Below are 15,923 nucleotides of genomic sequence, written 5' to 3'. Positions count from 1 at the left end.
TTCAAGGGCCACAAATGCATGAAGCTATAATTTTCATTTAGTAGATGCGATTTATATAATGTTTTAACATGTCATCTATAATATTAATTTTGCCAATCAATGGAAAGGCGAGTTTATGTTAGATGTTTAAGGTGGATCGCATGTGGGTATTAAGACTTTTCGTTTTATGATTGATGATGATTAAGAATATATGAGTGTATGGAAAGTCAAGTCTCTTTGTATCATTACTATTAAAAAAAAAAAAAAAAAAACCTTGCCCATGATTTTGCCATTAGTTAACTTAAGTCTTTGAATTGATAAAGTACTCCTGGAACTAACAATCCCACTTTTAATTATTTCATTGTCAGAATTTATACTTCATTAATTTGAACTCATATAAGAATTCCGCAAGCTCAAAACTCATAATCTTAAAATTCAACGGTAATAATTTTAATTTAAAAATAAATTTAATCACTGTTTTAATAAAGAGTTTTGCTAGAGTACTATTGCGGCACCATATTATTATAATTCTATTAAATTATAAAAATAGATAAATATTTTTAATAAATAAAAATAACATATTTAATTGATCAATAATTAAGTGCTATATATATATATATATATATATATATATATATATATATATATAATATTGACTAATCTAGTATTTGATTATGTTAATAAATTATAAGAATTAAAATAACATCAATGTTTATAAATTTATATTTATATAATACCACAGACTTATAGTACATTAGAATAACTCTTTAATAAATAAAAATATTTAAATTATTTTATTGCATTCAACAGATAAATAAGAAATATATATTAGAAATATTTTATAAAGTAATGAGAGTGATATCTATTTCAAAATTTATAACTATTTGATATACTTCGTTGATCCAATTTATTATATTAGATATAAAATATCTTTTAAAAAAAAATAATTTAATGGTAGTATAAAAGCTGGTATATTTCATTTGAAAATGGCTTTTGGGTATTCATTTGATGGCTTGACTTATATTGGAGAAAATTTAGAGTACTCTAACGTTTATTTTACCATTAGTTAGAACTTCAAATCGACCGAAGATTATTAGTGTCATCACTTCGAAACAATGTCTGTGATGGGTGGTTGATCAGCTGCTGTCATGGTCCCCCTATAGCTACCAGTTTCAACGCATTGCACAACCTTTGTAAAGCAAGTCCAAAGCCTCCTATCATCCGTGGTGGATAGCCGCCCATTCTATCAATACCTCTATCGACTTTTATAAAATTAGCGTCCATACGCTGTGGCTACTAAATAAATAAATATATATGTATTATACATATAGATATCAGTACAATAATCGAGACAGTTTCTCATGGGAACCCAAATATATGTAAATTGAAATATATTTCACCAACTACGTACTCTTATAGCTCAGACTCAGACTCATAATAATTTTTTCTACCCTCTTCTTCTCCTTTATTTATTTATTTAAAAGAAATAGTTTGAAAGCACATTTTCATTGAATTTCATGTCTCCATTTTAAGACCTTCCTCATTACTGCATCACCTGGGTTTTCTCTCTTCCGTCTCTCTTTTCCATGTTCTTGCATCTTTCTTGACTCTTAATGCTTGGTCCCCTCTTTTTCAAACTCTTTTTCTCTTTCTTTCTTGCATTTATTTGGTCTTTACCCAGTTAACTTTGTATGTCGTCGTCGTCGTCCTTGTTGTTATTATACATTAATATTCCGAGATCTAATTGGTTCTTTTACTGTCTGCAAAATATTTCTGTCTTAAAACCTTTGGTTCCATGGATCTTGTAAGCAAAAACTATGGCTCACAATCTCTTCCTCCAATCACAAACCCTTCCTCTGCTAACTCATTCTTTAACAACCCTCATTCGCATTCTTCAGATACAAGTTTCCCCATTATAGCCATTGCCATAATAGGAATTCTAGCCACAGCTTTCTTGCTAGTTAGTTATTACATCTTTGTCATCAAATGCTGCCTCAACTGGCACAGAATCGATATTCTACGGCGATTTTCTTTATCAAGAAACAGAAATCAAGAAGACCCCTTAATGGGTTACTCTCCAGCAATGGAGAATCGTGGATTAGATGAGTCAGTTATAAGGTCAATCCCAATATTCAAGTTCAAGAAAGAAGGCAACAGCAGTGGAGATATTGGAGGAAGAACCTTGAGTGAATGTGCAGTTTGCTTGAATGAGTTTCAAGAAAACGAGAAGTTAAGGATTATACCAAATTGTAGCCATGTTTTTCATATAGATTGCATTGATGTTTGGCTTCAAAACAATGCTAACTGTCCACTTTGTAGAAACAGTATTTCAAGCACAACAAGATCAATCCCATTTGATCGCATTATAGCTCCAAGTTCTTCTCCACAAGATCCAAATCCTTACAGCGAAAGTCTCATTGGTGGAGATGAAGATTATGTTGTTATTGAATTGGGAAATATTAATAACAATATTATAAATAACAGCCATAATCCGGCGGATCAAACATTACTTGCCGCACAGGAAAGGTTGATGAATTCAGGTGAATTATCGATAGCACGTCCCATCAGTCCTTCGTCGAGGAGACAAAAGTTAGAGCAGAGAGGTTCATCAGGTGCAGTTCAAAAGAAATCAAGAAAGTTCAGTAAGTTAACTAGTATGGGTGATGAATGTATTGATATTAGAGGCAAAGATGATCAATTTGCAATTCAACCGATTAGAAGATCTTTTTCAATGGATTCATCAGCAGATCGACAGCTTTATTTGTCAATTCAAGAAATTGTTTTACAGAGCAGGCAGCAACCAATTGATCATCAGGTTAGTCCAATTGAAGGCTGTAGTAATGGCAGACCAAGGAGGACTTTCTTTTCTTTTGGTCATGGTAGAGGATCAAGAAATTCTGTCTTACCTGTCTTTTTAGAGCCATAAAGCTCAAGGAAAGGTTTAGATTATTTCTTTCTTTTTTCTTTTCTTTTTTTCTGTTTTCATTTTAAAGAAATAGTGAGTATAGATGTGTTTAAAGGCATAGGATTTGTGACATATAAATATTCAATTGAAATCTCATATTCTAATTTGAATTGATTATTGGGGTTGTGATTAAAAGACTGGACCACTGTGTTCTAAATGACTCAACAGCTATGAATTATGATTGTGATGGCTGAAGCTTCCACTTTCTTGTGCTCCTATAGTATTTCTATTTCACCATCTTTTGAATGAATGAAGTTGTTGGGTTATTTATTTTTCTTTTTTTCTTAAAGAAAAAGTTTCTCTCTTTTCCTTTTTGTTCTTTTCTTTTTCAAGAAAGGAAAAAAGAAAAATGCAAAAGTAGGGAGAGGTCCCCATCCATGATTTAGGAGGGAAAGGGGTCCCCTACAATTTGGCGATCGGAAAGGGAAAAAATTTATAAAAAGAAGTGTATATAATTAGAAGGTATTCATCTTCCATTAATTTAGGAGGTAGCAAAAGGTCCTTGTCAATTTAAGATAATATTGCCAATAGCAACACCAACTTCTTGTTCTAAATTTTAATAATGCTTAATGTTGGTGAAGGGAGGAAGGTACATTGTTTGGTTATGGTTGGTAATGGTTCTCTGTGTTGTTCCATAACAACTAACTGGTACTCATTTTCCAGGCTGTAGGAATTCCATCTATCAATTATGTTTATGCATGGAGATTAGTTGAGTTTTTAGCTGTATTTATAACTTCTTAAATCCAAATTGGGATTGTAGGAAGACACATGCATGCTCTTAGAGGTTTAAAAAAGATGTAGAATGCTCATTCAATCACAACTCTTATGATTCTTTATTATTCATTACAAAAAAGATTATTCCAATTTCTTAATTTACTTTACTCTTTTATATGAGAAACCCTCATCAATTATTTTATTTTATTTTGGCTTTTTAAAATTATTTATTCAATAAAAAAACACAATACATATAAAATAGTAGTAGCCAGATCATTCCCAAAATAGCATATCCTTCAATTGAAGCTTAATTGAGTTTTTCCTATATTTTTAGGAATTAGAGTGTGTGCATGGAAATGGATATGAATTGAAGAATGGGAATTGAATGGGCAATGGGTCCGGCTCAGGGACAATGAAGATGTAAACATTATTTACAAAACATGAATCCATGTGTGTTCTGGCTGCAGAAATGTGGAACATTATATAATTATACAGCAAAGAGTCATCACACATTGGTTCCCGATCCTTTTGACAGTCAATCCTATTTCCGATAGGAGCAGTTGACAATTGAATCCAATTTTTCCCTACATTACCCATATCTTCAGTTTCTTGTTCAGATTTCAAATTTTCTTTTTTATTTGTAGAGACACAGACATTTCTTGGAAAATATTTTCTTTTAAAAGATCAGAAGCTTTTTTTAATTGTTAAGGCATTTGCTTTTATGTATGGGCAAAGATAAGATACCCGATGGTATATTCTTAGGCTTCATGTTTCCAGAATCCCTCTTTTCATCTGCTGTTTATCAGCAGAATAATATATTAATCTAAATCTTAACAATTTTTATTTATTTTATTACAATATAATTTTTACCTTTTATTTATTAAGGTAAAAAAAAAATATATATACTTTTTTACCTTAATGTGATTGTTGAAGTTATGACTCCTGCTATGAAGCGTCACTTAGGATGAACTTATACACAATAAGTAATTGTTGAAGTTTTAACTCATGCTACCAACCGTTACTAAGTGATTCTTGAAGTTTTAACTCCTTACTTAGTTCTTTTGTTGTATTTTCTTAGTTTTTGAATGCTAGTAGCATTATTTTTATCTTTAATGAATTCTATCTAGGTAAAAATGAAAAATAGTGTAAACAAATTTTAAATTTTAAATATAAGATAAAATATCAATAAATTAAATAATTTATTCAGTTTAATTGGAATTTAACAAAATCAGCTAAATACTGCATCTAAAAATAATCCCAAAAGTAAAAATACTTTAAATAAGCTTCAAGTAAATGTTTTAAAAATATATAAAAAAAAGATTTATTCAAAAAACAAAAACTAAGAAATTGAATCCAACTAAATAGTTTGATTCTGAACATTTAGTTGGATTTGAATAAATTTGTGTTGACATAAAATAGCAGAGGAGAGCATATGGATAAATCTTCCTAGAAAACATATATACATAAATAAAAATAAAAAAACTTAGGAGTAAGCCTAGGAGACAAGAACAACTGAATTATTTTTATTATTTAATCTTTTTCTAAGATCATCAAGGCATCAACAAATCTAAAAATGAAGTATGGTGACATGTCAAAGAAGTATCCCTCGTCTTTATCTCTCTACATAGATTGCCATGACATACACGTAATGCTGTTAACCAGATCATTTTTAATTTATATACACATAAAATAATATATATTTTTAATTAATATTAGTTAATATTTATTTTATTTTTTTTAAATAGTTTATTATATTTTATAAATTATAAAATAAACAAATAAAAATAAAATATTTGTGATAATATTTTATATTAGTTAATGAAAAATATTATTAATAAATTAATAATTAAATAGGAAAAACATTCTATAGTTCAGGAGGGATGAAAAAGATTACTTTTTAGGAGGAAAAGAGTATTTAAATATCAATAATGTTAGTGTTAAATTATAAATAATTTTTACATAAATTATATAAATATTAATAAACAATTTATGAATTTCATACAAAATTATTACATTGAATATTGATTAATTTGAAATTAAAACAGATTAATAGAACCATAAAATTTTTCCTTTTTTTTTCTTAAAGCGATATAGTTTTGGGCTAGCTAGCTACATTGAACCAGAGAGACAACTAAGCATGAAGATTCTGGTGGCCGTGAAGCGAGTCGTCGATTATGCAGTGAAGATCAGAGTCAAGCCCGACAAGGTAATTGATTAATTAACATCTTCATCACCATCTTTGATACGAACCAAACTAGCAATTCAAAAAGGGGTTATCAAGCTTATTCGCGGAGGTTCCGTATCAATCTTTTTAACAAAATTAAACTCCTTTTTTTTTTTTTGGTTTTCTTGGTTTAGAGCGGAGTGGAGACACAGAATGTTAAAATGTCAATGAACCCATTTTGCGAGATAGCTTTAGAAGAAGCACTTAGAATTAAGGAAGCTGGATTGGCATCTGAAGTTGTTGCTGTCAGCATGGGTCCGAAGCACTGTGTTGATACGCTGCGGACAGGTCTAGCTATGGGAGCTGATAGAGGGATTCATGTTGAGGCCAATGAAGCTTTGTATCCACTTACTGTAGCCAAGGTTTTGAAGGCTCTTGTGGCTCTGGAGAAACCTGGATTGATTATTATGGGGAAACAGGTTTGTTTAAGTTCTTGAAATTTATTTTTTCAATTTTTTTTATCCAAATTTCTTTTCTCAATCTGGGTTTTGATAAAGCTGTACTAATTTGTTTATTTCTTGAGTTTGCTTATCTGGGTTTTGATTAAATTGAAATCTTTTTTGGGTTTTCTGGTCTTCTTTTGCTATTTATGGACGAAGAGTTATTATGAAGGTTAACTCTTGGCTAATTGGGGGATTTTTTAGGCCATTGATGATGATTGCAATCAAACAGGGCAAATGGTGGCTGGATTACTAGGTTGGCCTCAAGGAACATTTGCTTCAAAGGTTAGCTAGATATTGTTATCATTCAGTTGGCACAGTTGAATATGATTTGACCCTCTCTTTTTGTTGTTTTATTTGTTCCTTGGATGGCTGGTTTCATTTATGTTGTTTGTATTTTTCTTTTTGAAACAATTGTTTTTGTATTTCTATTTGCTTGAGCAATCAACTATTCTGTTATAATGTTATTACAATTCATAACTGGTCATATGAATCTGTATGGCAATCAATCGACTCCCTATAGCTGCTTTCTTCGTTTTCAGTAAGTCATAAACATAGATTATCATGATTCGATAGATGTTAGTTTGACTTAGGTAATAGAAATGACGATACTTTTGGAGCAAATGGTAGAGAAGCTCTGCTAAGTGTATTGGGTTGGTATTGGTGCTACCCTTTTTTGGCCAATGTAAGGTTAAGCATCTTTGCTGCTAAAATTGGAGGTAGGCTGTGATGCCAAGGATTCCAAAGCAGCAGCTTAGTCAAGTGTAAATTATTCCCAGAGTCAGAAAAGACTATTCATTTAAGTGAGGTACAATTTCAACATAATAAAAAGAATACAAGTAGAATTTAGAAACATATGAAATACTTCACTAGGGCTATCACAATTATACAAATTTTTAGTATGTAAATAGGAATTTTCATGTTTATTGCATTTGTTTTAAAAGTATGGAGCTAATTTGCAAGAATCTAGGATTGTAAGCAATTGAAGGGCAGTTTGTGTGCTTGTAATGAATCTTAAAACTTGGCTACTGAAGGATCTTAATAGGTTTCTACAAACTGCTTGTCACGATCGAGATTGTTGAAATTTGTGGGTGCTGGATGTTGCTAAATGATTCCACATTATTGCACTGATGCAGTAGTTGTTCACTTTCTCCCCCGCCCCTCTTATCTCTCTCTCATTTTCACAGTTTTTCCAATGACTTTCTGCTGTCTAGTAGGTCTTGCTTGATAAGGAGAAACAAGTAGCAACAGTAGAAAGAGAAGTGGATGGTGGTCTTGAGACTTTGTGTCTAGACTTACCTGCAGTAATCACGTAAGTGACTATTGCTGTTCTTGTGTTAATTTTTAATTGCTTTGTAAGCATGTCTCAGAAAATTTACCTTAACATGCCAATTGTAGCATGTGCTTGTTACAATAATGTGAAAGCTGCCTACTACCATCCATGCTATAATTAAACCGTTTCTTGTTACCTTACACAATATTATTCTTAAACTCCTAAAAAACTAGTAGTAAGTTCTTCTCATACAAAATTACTCCTAGATTTAGAAAATCAATTAGACCAGAACAATTTTTTTGCAACCTCATTGGGAAGTTGCTGCCAAGTTATCTTGCCAGTGAGTGTATTCCCCTGATATAATGTGCCGATAATATCAAATTTTTTGTCCAAGTTCAACCCATGTAAAGGATTAAAACTATCATGTAAGGTTCTATCAATTCCCTGTAGCCAAAGATTTGCTGCAGTAACTAACTTGCTTTACCATAAATTTGGTAAGTGGCTCCTGTTGGATGAATACAAACTGAACTATAAGATTAGTCAGTTTCTGTATTTCAACAATCTCTATGTGTGGTTTAACTGGATATCTTCTCATGCTGATGGCTTCTTGGTTTTCTGTTCCCCTTGTGCAGCACTGATTTGAGACTGAACCAACCAAGGTACGCAACTCTGCCGAACATCATGAAAGCCAAATCAAAGGTCATAAAAAAATACACCCCAGAAGAGTTGAACGTGGAAACTAAATCTGATATAGAGATCATTGAAGTTACAGAACCTCCCAAGAGAAAAGCTGGGGTTATAGTTTCTTCTGTGGATGAATTGATTGACAAGCTTAAAAATGAAGCTCGTGTCATTTGATTATTCAGGAATTTGACTGATTTCTCATTGGAATGCCCCTTGATAATTGTCTGAGGTCTTTAGACAGTAAATAGTTGTATACTAGCTTCTGGCTAAATAAAAAAAATGCTGATTTACTCTGAAGCAAAATCAAATAAAATCAATTGAATAAAATTTCCCACCCTTTCCGTTTCTCATTTGCATCTCTGCCAGAATTATATGCGAGTTAATAAGCAGGGAAGTAACAGTTGATATCCTTTTTGTTCTGAGTCTATCTTAGGCTTGTTCAACTTGAGCAGATGGTTGATACTTCCATTTTAACTTCTCTTTTTAAAGTTATATACTTTTGGCTAACATGAATTCTCAGCTTAAAGAAAATGCTACAGTTTCGTACTAATTATGTTGATTCATACGGAATGCCATTTGTGTATGGTTTCTCACTACGGAAAATACCTTCAATAACGTTTTTTGTTCTTTTATTGGGAAAAATATTTTTGGTAACGTCGTATGGCCATTTGACTGATAATATAGTTGGATTTGGGAATTGGAGATCCCAATATTTTTATTTAGCATGCGATGGGGATTGAGACCTCCCGATCTTCATCTTCATAAAGCTTTCCTACTAATCCAATATTTAGTGGTTAGAGACCGTAATATTAATTCTTTTGCTAATATTAGTGGGCTTATTTGTTGCAAATTTGCTTTGGATTAGCAGATCATTTTTATATTCATATTGCAAAATTTACAACTGGCTGAAAATGAAATTGCCCAAATCTTAATCCAGTCATATCCAACTCATCAATTGTGAAATTGGCAGTGCTTGAGCTTATGCAGTAACCTTGAAATATTTCACCAAACATTTTTAGGAATAAAGAAAAGGTCAAAAAATGAGAGCAACTGATGGTGGGTTGGCGCAGCCCATAGTGACCTTAGTGGGCAAAAAAGTCAGGTCCACAGGTGGTGCACAACAGATCAGTCGCTGGTAACTCCGGTTCATAAAAAACGACGCGGCGGCGCGCAACCCAATCATGATTGATTCCTTCCACGTGCTCTAAAACCATTGGTTACTTTTTAACCATTACTCTCCTGTCATTTCCAAATTCAATTCCCAAAATTCTTAATCTTCCTTTTTCCAGAAAACAAAAACCCATAATTCGAATAGATCTTTTTGTTCTACGCCAATTATTATTATTTTTTTAAAAAATCATCCATAACCATTTAGAGAATGGATTCATTAGAGGAAGGTTCTTGCTGGGATTTCCTTGATTATAGCTTCATCGAAGAAACGACAACCTCTTCTGATTTGTTATGGCCTAATAGTAATAATAATCTCAGGTATTGTTTCTTGCTGTATTTCCAGTTTTAATTATTTTTTTTCAATTTCCTTTATTATTTTATCTTGTGAATTAATGAAGTACTTTAGATTTAGGATATTCAATTAGGGTTCTTGTTATTTCACATTTATGAGAAGTTCGTCTTATAATGAGTTTGTCCAAATTGAATTGATACTACAGTGAGATTGATTTTTCGTCAAGTGGTGGTGCTGTATCAGAAGAAAAGCAATGCTCCCGGAAAAGGTACTGTTTAACATTCTTTGACTTAGGGTTTTGTTTCCTTTTTCTATTACTATGCAAGTGGAACTAAATTAAGAATTTTTGCTTACTCAGTTATCTTCAACTCGTGTTATTATGATGGTTTTATGTTAATAATACATACAGGGCACGGGGTGATTCTTGTAGCAAGCCGGTGACTAAAGCTTGCCGTGAGAAGTTGCGGAGGGAGAGACTAAATGACAGGCATGGTTCTGGTTCTTGAATTATTAGACTAAGCAATTTTACTTAAGATATGAAGTTGATGCTGAAAATGTAAAAAGAAGTTCAATGTTTGCAATTTGCTGAATGGTTAATCACTCAGTGTTGCTAATGTTGGAGATTCGATGTCAATTTTTGGCAGTATCATTGTAGGAATAAGGTAACCGAAGATGTTTTTGACAGGGTTTACCATGATTGCAGGTTTCAGGATTTGAGCTCTGTTTTGGAACCTGAGAGGCCTGCCAGAACAGATAAACCATCCCTGCTTGATGATGCTATTAGAGTTCTGAATCAACTGAAAACTGAAGCTCAGGAGCTTAAAGAAACTAATGAAAAGCTGCTAGAAGAAATAACATGTCTAAAGGTATGGCTGAGATTGTGATCCTTGTAGCTCTTTCTTTTAGATGTAAGCTTTCTAAAGTTTGTGACCTTGCCACAGGCCGAAAAAAATGAACTTCGTGAAGAAAAACTCACGCTAAAAGCAGATAAAGAAAGGACGGAGCAACAATTGAAAATTATGGCAGTTAGACCACCTGGATACATGCCAGCTCATCCAGCAGCCTATCATGCTGCAATGAACAAGATGGCAATTTATCCGAGCTTTGGTCTGATACCAATGTGGCAATTACCTCCAGCTGCCCAGGATACATCAAAGGATCATGAGTATTGGCCTCCTGCTGCATAATTCTTTTCCTTTGTATTTTTTTCAATAAGTATTATCTCAACTAGAGATGGTTTGTTCTAGATCATCCAACAATTTTTGTCTGTTTAAATGTAAATATAACTCTTTCTTCCTCTGCCTGATTTTGACATTTGACTGTAGTTAATGCATTGTTGGAGAATGACAAGAAGTGTATTAGTTGGCAATTATTTGCTCAAATGAATTATACAATATCTGTTGTTGATGATTGATCTTGAAGAATTTCCTCTGTATAAAATGGAATTTCTTCAAGCTAAGAGTTTGCATGCTAGATTTTTGACTGCTGCCATCTGAAGACAAACTTGGAAAGATCTTAACTTGTCGGGATTTAACTTCGTTAAAACTGTATTCTTATATCTCAGAGGTGTATTGATCCTTTTATTGTGTTAATGACTTTGGACATCAAGGTTCGCCTGGTGTTACTTTGGTTTCAACTGAACCAGCAATGTGTCTGATGTTGTCCTTTTGCTCATCACAGCTTGAGTCAAACTGATCTTCTGATTTGCTTTGAACTGGTTGATCACCTTCTTTGCCCCATAAAAGCAAATATAAGCCGAAGATCACTACAACAGCACCTACTATGCTGTAGAAAATGGAAACCATATATAAGTGTCTTGGAACAATTTAATGCATAAATTTCATGTGCTTCTAAGTGCAGAATGCAATAATGTTAATTTTTAAATTACCTGCCCAGGTATAGTTTTTCACCAAGAACAAAGTACGCAATCACTGCAACTAATATTGTTGAAACTGGATTGAACATGGTCACAAAAACTGGCCCTTTCACTTCTGTGCACCACAGCTGAATGAAAACTACGGCACCAGACATTACCACTCCCTGCCATTTATGGTTCAGGGTAAGCCTACGACATTTCAGGAATCTGACATATAATAAACAGACTTGACAGGATGGCACTACTTACACCATATAAAATTGACCAGAAATCAACATTGAATCCAATAGTCCAAGCAGCCTTTCTATGTTCTACAATCACTGTGAAGAAAGCCGACTGTGCTGCCCCAACAATACTCATCCATGCAGTCAGCGACAGTTGAGCAGGATACCTTTTCAGGGTAACTGCCTGAATTTTAAGGAAAATAAGCAAGATATCAGCATATATACTTCTGTAGGATCGATAAATTCTTTAATTGACTTTCTTTTTTCTTAGTTAATCTGATAAACTGAAAGTTATAGTCGCAGTCTAGAGTTGAACCTGCATAATGTACCAGACAGACCATGTTATGCAGCTGGCAACAGTGAGAATTGAACCCTTCAGCCAGTTTTCGTGGTTGCTGGCAGTATTTCCTTCAATATGTATAGGAGTAACTGAAAGATTTTTCATTTTAGGACCCTTATATAATGTCATAGTCATTACACCTGCTAAGGAAACTAAAGTGCCGAGAAGTTTTGCTAACCCTCGAGGATTTCGAAGATCAAGGCTCTCCAACCTGCATAAAGTTAGTAATTATTTCCAATATGAAAGAATCATATACTAGTACTTTCAGAGAGTATATGTGTTAAAAGGAAGGATGCACGTTAAGTTTTTAACCTTAATGCAATTGCGATTACAAAAGCTAAGGCAGCTATGGTGTTAACAACTGAAGCAACAAAAGTTGGGGAGGTGTATCTCAAGCTTGCGTAGTACATGTTGAGAGTCAAACTCACCCTGTCATTATTGAAAGACACTGTTAGTAAACTTGGTTAGTTTTCCTTCTCTTATAGTTAGTTATCCAAATGCTAATAAATCATACATATAAAACGCCCTTACCCCAGGAGAGAGAGAATGAATATCTCCACGAAAAGAGCTAATGTCATCTTGGGCCTTTGTTTTCTGCAGGAGATACAAAAGCCATTAACTCATTATCTTATTATAATATCAAATTAGCATATACTTGAACATTTACAGGAGAAAAGCCTCGGAACACAGTATCACATAATAATTAAATTGCATTACCTTTCAGCAAAATAGGCTATAGGTAACATCACCACACTAGCAACAACATGTCGATAAGTTATGTAGACATGAGGATTCATCCCACGATTGAAGGAAGCTTCAGTTATGAGGTAAAGAAAAGTGTAGCCAACCTGTGCAAAAAACATGAGCAGGTGTGGCCTGAACCTCTTGCAAAGGTGCCCGCAAGTATATGCTTTCAATCCCATTGTTTCTCTTGAGCTCAATTCTTCTAGTCTTCTTCTTCCTTCTCTTTCCTTTAATTTATTTACATAAGTGAAAGTAGCAAAAATGTGCATTCATATAGAAGACAGATGTATCTAAAAAAAAATGATGGAGGTTTGCTGACAAGGGGGGCTTCGATTCTTATAGTATCATGTTCTTTATCAAAATTCTGTCTGATGTACTGATGATTCCCTATAATTTCATGTGTTAATAGATATGATAAAAGAAAAGAATATATATACAGCATCGTTGCTCCATGAATCTCTACATTACTATTTTGTTAATGTGATTAGTATATTTGTTTTTAAACCTGTCTAGCTATTATCCAGCAACTAGCCATTAAACCACCGGAAGAAAATAAAAAAAATTCTAATAAGGTCCCATGTTCCTAAATGCTGAAGTCTTATATAAATAATAAGTAAAAGCGCTCTATCTTATTCTGAATTTACTAATAAAAAAACGGTTGAATTTCTTGATACGTTGATAATATGAATAACTTTTTAAATTTAGAAAATTAAATTTAATGAGTTTTATATTTAAAAATTTAAAATAATATTTTTAATTAATTGGATAAGATTGAACATAGGCTAATATATACGCACTAGGTGAGTCTCGATTCGAGTTAAAAGCTGGCCTGCATCTAAATGATTATCATCCCATATCTCGTCTTATCTATCGCAAGAGGCGAGCTACCATTTCAATCACCTATAATGCACGACTCCTACACATTCAGTATCCATGACTTCCTTTAATTTAAAACCACTCCACTTACAGTGAAAACCCAGAATACGCCTATAATTATAAATACCATAAAAACAGTTCAAAGGGTACTAATGCAACTACAACCGTTAACCACTAATCCGAAACCCTACAGAATCAAATATATACTTGTGTTTCTTCTCATCTGGGACGCCATCACTAATCACAGCAAATGACAATCTTTTCTTAGATAGTTTTAGTATAGGGCACTAACTATTTAAGGAATTTATGCTTTTGATTTTCATTTTGTTGGTACATATCATTCAGCAAAGCGCATTTCTTTTTGTTTTCTTTTTTGGCAATATGCTAAGCTGCGAAAATATTACGTCAAATAATGATTATGCCATTACAAATTGGTTTAAAATGTTTTATATGTATATAGCATAGTCAAATATCAAGATCATTTGCTCCATCAGAGAATCATTCACGTTCTAGCTGTTGCCCAATATATTGTTCTTGTACTTTATTTATGCCTTCAACTAGAACAATTCTATTTAATTTTCTTTTTCCTGGTGTTGAAAGGTGTTTTTCAATTTTCAACTTTGAATATGTTTAAGTACTAAAATTAGATCATAAAAATCTCAGTCCATAAAATTCTTTTTCCTTGCTAGATTAGGATTCAACTCTCTATATTACCATAAATCAATTAATATTGTTAACACCTAATTTTTATGCATGTTTAAGACAAGCAATTATCATCCAAATCGAATCAAAAGGATTAAGTTAGATGAAAATCAAACCTATAAATAGAATCTTAACCCTCGTTGAAACTTCATTATGCCAAATAAATTGCATGCTTACCGTCACTAATTGGTGATGCTTTACTGAAAAATTGGCTCTGGTACTTGTATACAAGTAACTCTCTAGATTGAACACCTTTGGCAGCTTCTTCAAAAATTGCATATAAAACAAGACGATAAGCTTAGCCAACCCCTAAAGAGATGAAAAAACATGCATAAAAGAAAAAAACAGATAGAAGTAAAAACTAGAATTATAGTTTTCATTAGGACGTCTGCTGATAATCAGATACTTATAAGCATAAATTTTATTTACGTGTTTGATGAAAAAGAAAGCGTCCACATTTGGCATTGGGCATAGAAAGAAAAGGTTTACGAAGGTGTGTCATTCTGCATGACTCTCATTTGTCATTTGCTTTGCATTAAGTCTGCTGTTTCTTTTCTGTTATTCGCCAATATTTCAAAACGTATCATCTGCTCTAATTTTGTCAGCCTTTCCAACAAGTCGAAAGATAATCTGGTTTAACCTTTTTAACACCTAAGGGTTTTGTAATTTTTCTTTTTATACTTTAGCATCTTTCAGAATTAAAATGTTAACAACTAAATTTATTAACATCATTAATTTAATAGTTGTAGTTCATTTATTTGGTAATAATTGCTTATAATTTTATTATCATTCTATTCCTTATTAACTTAGCTTTCATCCAAGTCTAGTCACATCACTTTTCATAAAAATTAAAGAGAAAGAAAATAGTTTCACAATTTGATTTTTTTTTAAAAATTTTAATAGATTTTTATCAGTTTTGGACAATCTAACAAAACTATAGAATTTTATATTTTACTATCTATCTGTTAAAACTGATTTTTAGGAAATTATATTCTGAAATTTAAAATATTTTAAAAAATATCACTCGACAATTGTCTAAAAATTCTAAACATCAAAATTCTTTTGACGATGCAGGTCATTGGAGGAAGGTGGTAATGAAAAATCATCAAATTGATCACCGATAATTAACAAATGGATATATATGCTTTTTTATATTTTTCTGTTTGTTATAAGATTATATAGGAGCAAAAAATGATTTTAGGTTTTTAAAATGCGAAATCATCTTCTTTGAAACTATATAATTTCCGTTTAATAAATATAAAAATGAAATGTGGGGAAGAAGGCTAACCCACAAGGGCACTTGTTGTTTCCACTTGGTATCCCACTCAGTATATTTGGCAACAATTCCAAGTGCTAATTATCTTCTAAGAATATGTTGTGGATGTAATCAAATTTTTTCCACGACTTTCTTTTATATAAA

The 15,923-nt window shown here is 32.4% G+C and overlaps 4 protein-coding genes across 5 annotated transcripts; 3 read left to right on the top strand and 1 right to left on the bottom strand.

Moving 5' to 3' along the window:
• Positions 1-1,353: 1,353 nt before the first annotated feature.
• LOC8285188 (RING-H2 finger protein ATL16) lies at positions 1,354-3,142 on the top strand. The gene has a single exon (XM_002529247.4). The coding sequence runs from the start codon at positions 1,775-1,777 to the stop codon at positions 2,903-2,905; it is 1,131 nt and encodes a 376-aa protein (XP_002529293.2). The 5' UTR covers positions 1,354-1,774; the 3' UTR covers positions 2,906-3,142.
• A 2,559-nt stretch (positions 3,143-5,701) lies between these two features.
• Positions 5,702-8,629, top strand: LOC8285189 (electron transfer flavoprotein subunit beta, mitochondrial). Its single transcript, XM_002529248.4, has 5 exons — positions 5,702-5,864; positions 6,017-6,301; positions 6,527-6,607; positions 7,540-7,634; positions 8,228-8,629. Exons 1-5 carry the CDS (start codon positions 5,796-5,798, stop codon positions 8,451-8,453), a joined length of 756 nt encoding a protein of 251 aa, XP_002529294.1. The 5' UTR covers positions 5,702-5,795; the 3' UTR covers positions 8,454-8,629.
• A 696-nt stretch (positions 8,630-9,325) lies between these two features.
• LOC8285191 (transcription factor bHLH104) lies at positions 9,326-11,148 on the top strand. The gene is made up of 5 exons (XM_002529249.4): positions 9,326-9,767; positions 9,947-10,009; positions 10,151-10,228; positions 10,445-10,607; positions 10,683-11,148. Exons 1-5 carry the CDS (start codon positions 9,658-9,660, stop codon positions 10,926-10,928), a joined length of 660 nt encoding a protein of 219 aa, XP_002529295.2. The 5' UTR covers positions 9,326-9,657; the 3' UTR covers positions 10,929-11,148.
• LOC8285192 (WAT1-related protein At2g39510) lies at positions 11,078-14,900 on the bottom strand. Of its 2 annotated transcripts, none has more exons than XM_015725462.3 (8): positions 14,681-14,900; positions 12,899-13,152; positions 12,713-12,775; positions 12,494-12,610; positions 12,158-12,392; positions 11,867-12,025; positions 11,630-11,781; positions 11,078-11,526 (listed from the first exon to the last, which is right to left on the bottom strand). In XM_015725462.3, the coding sequence occupies exons 1-8, from the start codon at positions 14,780-14,782 to the stop codon at positions 11,346-11,348; spliced, it is 1,263 nt and encodes a 420-aa protein (XP_015580948.1). In that variant the 5' UTR covers positions 14,783-14,900; the 3' UTR covers positions 11,078-11,345. The 2 variants fall into 2 exon arrangements, with proteins under 2 accessions (XP_015580948.1, XP_002529296.1); XM_002529250.4 differs by having other exon boundaries at positions 12,899-13,147; positions 14,681-14,820.
• Positions 14,901-15,923: the final 1,023 nt, after the last annotated feature.

The sequence above is a fragment of the Ricinus communis genome, chromosome 9 (genome assembly GCF_019578655.1).
Source record: "Ricinus communis isolate WT05 ecotype wild-type chromosome 9, ASM1957865v1, whole genome shotgun sequence".
Taxonomy (NCBI): Eukaryota; Viridiplantae; Streptophyta; class Magnoliopsida; order Malpighiales; family Euphorbiaceae; genus Ricinus; species Ricinus communis.
The sequence above is the reverse complement of the archived record's forward strand: the minus strand, read 5'-3'. Positions and strand labels throughout refer to the sequence as shown.